This window comes from Nestor notabilis, unplaced genomic scaffold (assembly GCF_000696875.1).
Source record: "Nestor notabilis isolate BGI_N333 unplaced genomic scaffold, ASM69687v1 scaffold6668, whole genome shotgun sequence".
NCBI lineage: Eukaryota > Metazoa > Chordata > Aves > Psittaciformes > Psittacidae > Nestor > Nestor notabilis.
The window spans coordinates 25,468-31,344 of NW_009939516.1; the positions used below are offsets into that span (position 1 = coordinate 25,468).

The 5,877-nt window shown below is 46.3% G+C and overlaps 1 protein-coding gene across 1 annotated transcript in view; it reads right to left on the reverse strand.

Annotated features, from left to right (window-relative positions):
• The window catches only part of HK1 (hexokinase 1), a 31,288-nt gene that overhangs the window by 6,703 nt on the left and 18,708 nt on the right, over positions 1-5,877 (reverse strand). Inside the window, exons 9-13 of the mRNA XM_010019905.1 lie at positions 5,233-5,537; positions 4,506-4,654; positions 4,286-4,405; positions 2,957-3,052; positions 1,835-1,934 (exon numbers count right to left, since the gene is read on the reverse strand). Coding sequence (XP_010018207.1) covers positions 1,835-1,934; positions 2,957-3,052; positions 4,286-4,405; positions 4,506-4,654; positions 5,233-5,537 — 770 coding nt within the window. The remainder of the gene's footprint in view (positions 1-1,834; positions 1,935-2,956; positions 3,053-4,285; positions 4,406-4,505; positions 4,655-5,232; positions 5,538-5,877) is intronic.

Below are 5,877 nucleotides of genomic sequence, written 5' to 3' on the forward strand. Positions count from 1 at the left end.
CATCTGATTCTGCTTAAAGGGGATCCTAAGGACTGTGGCAATTACAAAGTGCTCCATTTGCCCAGAGGCCTTAGGGAGCAAAGCTCTATTAGCAAAGAGAGGCAGCTTTTGCTGCTATCTGGAGCAAAAGTTTTCTTGAAGTTGCCTACCAAACTCCCATGTAACCCTGCATCACACATTCTGCACCAATTATATAAGCAAGTCTGTTTTCCTTTGCAATTTTTCTAGGGTACTATATCAATAAAGTCTGAGCAAAGCTAGACCCTCCCACAGTAAGTACTCCCTTGCTGAAGGAAAGCTGAGCCACAGCAGAGGGGTTGGCAGGGAGGAGAGGAAGTCTGGGCTTGCAGACCTAGACCCAGGTTTGCAGGACCAAGCCCAGCTGTAGACCATGGCCAACCTCCCAACACCAAGTCTCATTGTCCAGAATGAGGTAAGTAAGGGCTGCCTGAATATATGGATATCTGCTAAATACAGGCTGTTAGACTGACAGGCTTGTAGACGATGTCCTGTTGCTAGCAGATAAAAAGCAGAGACCTGGACTTGTCAGTGGCAGTTTCCAAAGTACTCAGCAGTGGAGACTATAAGCATTGGCTCTCCTGGGCAGGAGAGGTAGCACTGGGCAGAGACAGGGCACCGGCATAACGTGAACTCACCCTTGCAAGAATATTTTTCCCTGCCAAGCAACAGCAGGAAAGTTCATGCACCTCGCTGCACTGGGGACAGCAGGACAACTGCTGGCTCATGGCACTGGGGACAGCAGGACAACTGCCAGCTCATGCAGCTCCTCAGCAGGCACCATCAGTCTAGCTAAGGCAATTCAGGCAGGGCAGAAGGAGCTGTCAGAGCTCTGGGGATTTCACTCTCATTATCCCAGTTGTACCCAGGCCACCTCCAGTGCCCTGCTTTGCACACACATACGCTGGCTGGAAAGCATATCTGGCAGGGCTGCAGCAGACGGTCCTCAGAGGATGCTCTCAGCTCCCCAAGGACATGCTGTCCTTCCTGCAGGGAAGTCTGTCCCTGAAAACACGCCACTGACAGCTGCGCAGACACGACTTCCTACCCACACTGCACTGTGCTGATTCACCCTGGACATTTTCCAACTGTGTGGCGGAGAAATTGGTGGCGTTTTATTTTCCTACAGGCCACCTCACAACTGAAAGCACTCTTAAAACTTGCAGGTGCCTCATCCCCTTCTCTCCCATTGAAAATCCATTTCTCTGGAGAGCTTTTGGAATACACACTGCCCCATGCCTCAGGCACCCCAAATGTGGCATTTGCAAAAGCATCGTCAGCCACCTGTGGAATTCAGTTGTCTCACTGCTGGAAAGGGGCCTGTCAGTTGCTGCTCTTTGTCTATCACAGCTTTCCATCACAAGCCACTCAGGTACTGTGGCTGTGCTTTACAAGTTTATTCTGAGAGACCACATGCCCAACAGAAGCTGTGGGCTACCTGAGCACCCCGGCAGGGAAACTCTGACAGGCTAAACTAACTCAAGGAGCTGGTGAGGCTGAGTCCATGTTCGCTCACTTCACAACCAGCACAGTGCTTTTCCCAGATCAAACAGGCAGGATTTGTTCAGCATTACCGCCTGTACTTACATCTCAACTGATTATGGACAGAACTAAGCTGGCTGTTGAATTTCAATCTTAACTCCTTCATGCTGCTTACTTCTGAAGGCATAGCTGTTAATCTCAAAATCTTCCACTCCTGGACACCCCAGCTATATTTTCAGTTAATTACAGGGATTTGTCCATGAGAATAGAGACAGATGAGTTGACATGCTGTTTCATAAGAAAGTGCCAAATAAAAAGCAGCTCTAACACATACCCACAATAAGTCCAATTTCACAATTTGGGTCTTCGTAAGCACAAGTCATCATTGTGCCCACTGTATCATTCACCACAGCCACCACATCCAAGTCAAACTCCTTTGGAAGAGAGAAATACAACAGTGAGAACTTTAGAGCAACTCCTCACACCAAAGGGGACACAAAAGGAGCACACCAAGAGAAGGGGCCATGAAAACACACTGGAAACAAACAACTGCAAGTACCAGCCTGATTTTACACATGCAAAAATAGGAATTTAATCTTCCAGTAGGTAGCTAGGGGTCCTTGCGCACTCTAGTTATGATAGATTATGTCTTCATAAGAAAGTATGTTCCTGTATATATGTTCTCTTTAGTTTAGGTATATTTAAGTACAGATCTAGTATATGGACACATGGTAGAGGGCTCGAGCCGTTCTGTATTATAGCAGTGCAGTAGCAAATCCAGTAGTAAAGGTTTTAAAACCTCTTTTTCACTTTCTGATAAAAACTGCAAAATGAATGGTCTCCTCAGGCTATTTTTCTTCCCTTCCTAGGAATTTTCAGCTAAGCTGCTTGAGGCTTTCAAGATCAAGGTTTGCGGAGGGGGGGAAACTGTCATTTAGGTGCACTGACCTGCATTCCTACAATCACTATATTGAAAGCTCCTCCTTTCTCCGCGCTCTAATGCAGTGAAAATTACCATATGGTTTGAAAGAAGTCTGGAAAGTTCTGCCAAATTTAGAAGTTAGAATCCCTGGGGAAAAAAAAAAAAAAACCCCCACCCCCCAAAAAAAAAAAAAAAAAGCAAAAAACCAAGCAATAAAACAAAATCTCCAGTGTAGCTCATTTTGAGTAGCAATTTCAGTTTGGTGGCTGAACTCTTCCATCTCCTCTATGCACTCTCTAGACTGTCCTGTGTCAGTCAGGCTACATGTCAGCACCAGAGCCAGCACATCCACATGGCATCGGAGGCTGCTGTACCTGGACCTGCTGCAAGGCAAACACCTTCTATTGAGCCCATGCCCTCAAAGCACACAAACGCTGCGAGAGGAAGCCAGCCTGACCCATGAAGTCTGTCAAGTCTAGAGGGGAGGGAGAAGTAGGGGGTGAAAAAGACAACAAAATCAGAAGAAAAAATTACCTCTCTCCTTTTAATGCCTTCTCTAAGCAAATACACCACATCCTCTCCCTCACAATCTGTAGCTTTGAAACCTTTCGTCCAGTTGAGAAGGATACCCTAAAAAGAAAGAAAAGAGATTATCAAGTTTCCTGGTGCACTATGAATTGCCCCCAAAATCATACAATCCTCTAAGGGATGATGACTGAGCATTTCTATCTGTTAACTTCCTGCATTTGCCTGACTCACCAGACCACAAAAGCACACAATCATGCCTCACACAGGTGACCACAGGATATCACACACTTCTGACCCCACGTCCCAGCCAATGCCCATGAATATGGCCATATGGTACATGGACTCTCAGCTCACAGGAGGTTCCCTGGGATTCACCAACATGGGTGCTATGTTTTGTTGAACAACTTGTCTTCTCTCTCCATCACATTCCAAAGTCTCCCTGGCTTGACCCAGCCTCCTATTATCAGCAAGGTGACAGCATTTTAGAGCTGGAAATTTGAATGCTGCTTCAAACATCACTGCCTATTTCCTCCTTCCTTATATACGAATAGTCATTTTCACTAAAACTAAAATGTTATTCTGTACACTTGGCATTTCAAATGCTTTAGGTTTAGGTTATACAGAAAAGCCTCTATGAAAAGGAATATCTCTTACTATATGTGGAATTTGCATCTAAAACTACTCATCATGCTTGGTCTCTATATTTCCAGAGCAATGCAACAAACTGAAAAAAAGTTTGAAAAAAAAAAACTGACAGAAAATATGTCTTTCTTCAAAAAAAGCACTAATTAGACAGGAAACTACTTACAGCTGCAGAGGTGGAGTTGGTGGAAGTATGTGACAGTGAAGAAGTTAAACATGAAAGCGAAAAGAAAAAGGGTACACTTGACCAGAACATGCTGCAGGCTACACTGTCACCCCTGGGGTGACATAGCCAAGCAAGCCCTGGTCCATCTGGTCCATATAGTGAGACAAAATCAGCTGGGGACCAGGCACTAGCAGCAAGGATGGACTTTGGCTTACTGCTTGCAAAACCAGGGAAGTACCACAGTCCAGCAAGTTTATATGATTAGAAAAAAAACATGATACCTTAAAAAATGGATATGACATGAAAAATTTAAATGCTCTTATCTGTCACAGCCATGGGCAAGGAACATCTGCATTACTACCTTTAAAGGAACTATTTTAGGAGCAGCTGTACTGGTCAGGGTCAGAGCATGAACCCTCCCCTCACACAACCTCCCTGAAAGTGTCACGTATATGATATGAAGGCAGACAAATCAGGCCTAGCATAAGAACAAAAGTGGATTCAAAAGATACTAAGAAGGAACTTACAGCATCCAGACTGGTCTGCTTACAAGGGAAGGAAAATGTGAAGCCAAGAGGAAGACGTGCACCTTTTATTCCCATATAATCCAGGAAGTCAGAAATGCAGGTAACAATGTGATCAAACAGCTTTAAAGGGAAAAGTCATACATTTGAAGTTGTACATGTTACATGCTCTTAACAAATTTAAAAAGCAGCAGTGCTGCAAGAGAGACACACAAATACTCACCTCTTCTCCTGTTCCCTGCATCACCTCTATAGGAATGGCATAGATTTTGTTGTGCATCTCAACTGTTCTTCTTTTACCACTACGGATTTTCACCAGCAAAACTCTAAAGTTTGTCCCTCCAAGGTCAAGTGCCAGAAAGTCTCCATTCTCTGTAAAAGAACGTGTGTGTATATTTAAAGAACCATAAGCAAAATCTAAAAAAGTGTTTTCTCCAGAAGGCACTTTTAATAAAAAAATCTCTTAGAAACTCAGTTGGGGAAATCTTCATCAAAGGAGGATTTAGATGCTGCTCTGATTACTCCAGCCCTTTTTTTGTGGGGGAAGGGGAGTTTGGTTTCATTTTGTATTAAACCAACAGGGAAAGGGACCGGCAAAATTGTTCCCTGAGAAAGAGCAGAAATTTGGCCAACCACCCTGAAATGAAAAAAACTGCCCAGGTGGTGCAAACAGGGTCTGGGTTATGAGCTCAGCTAAGGTTTTCTCTCCCCAGAACATGGCTAGCTTGGACCCTGGGGAAGGACATAGAGCCATGCTGCCCGCAACCAGCACAAGGGCAGTGCACGCTGCCCTGCCCATGACTGAGATTTCCTCCTTTGCACAGCTCAAAAGGCTCCTCTTTCATTGCACCAGATCTGTTCACCCTCCACCAAATGCCTCCGCTGAGAACCCATTCTGGTCACCTCACAGCTGAGCCGGTGCCCTCACTTCAGCAAGGCCATGCCTCTACCTGTCCCATCCGGCGTGCTGCGGACAAAGGTGGGCAGCATTTTCACTTTGGCAGTCTCGTGAGTCTTCTTCTTCAGACCTGCTTCCATCTCTGCCCTCATCCTCTTCTTCACCTGCAGCAGCTGCTCGTGGGTGAGCTTGAATTCGGCCAGTGTCTCGTCGATGAGCCGGTGCTGTTCTGACAGCCGGTATGCCACTGCCGTCACCATCGCTGCTCCCTTCCCACTGCCGCTCTCAGACAGCAGGAACCGCACCTCCGAGTCAGGCACCAAGCGCCGGGTGGTTTTGTGCAAGCGTCGGGCGTACCTGTGGGGAAAGGAGGTTGCGAGCCTCTGTCTCCCAGCAGCCCCCAAAATTTCTGCTGTGACACAGACCAACCACAAAGGGAGCAAGGAGCCTCGTCATGCCCAAACTAGCTACAACCTCTCAAGTAGGAAAACTGCCAGGGAAGCAGTTCTTCCCTCTGGCCTCTTTCCTCATGAATTTCTAAGAAAAGCCAGCAAAAAGCAAGGGGGAGCATCAGAGTCTCATCCCCTGAAGCTGATCCTAGATGGGAGAAACCCCCTGGCCCCTGTGCTGCTCCAATCCCCTCTCCTGGGGTTATCAAGCTGTCTAAACCTACTGGCTTTGATGGTGTGGGGAAAGA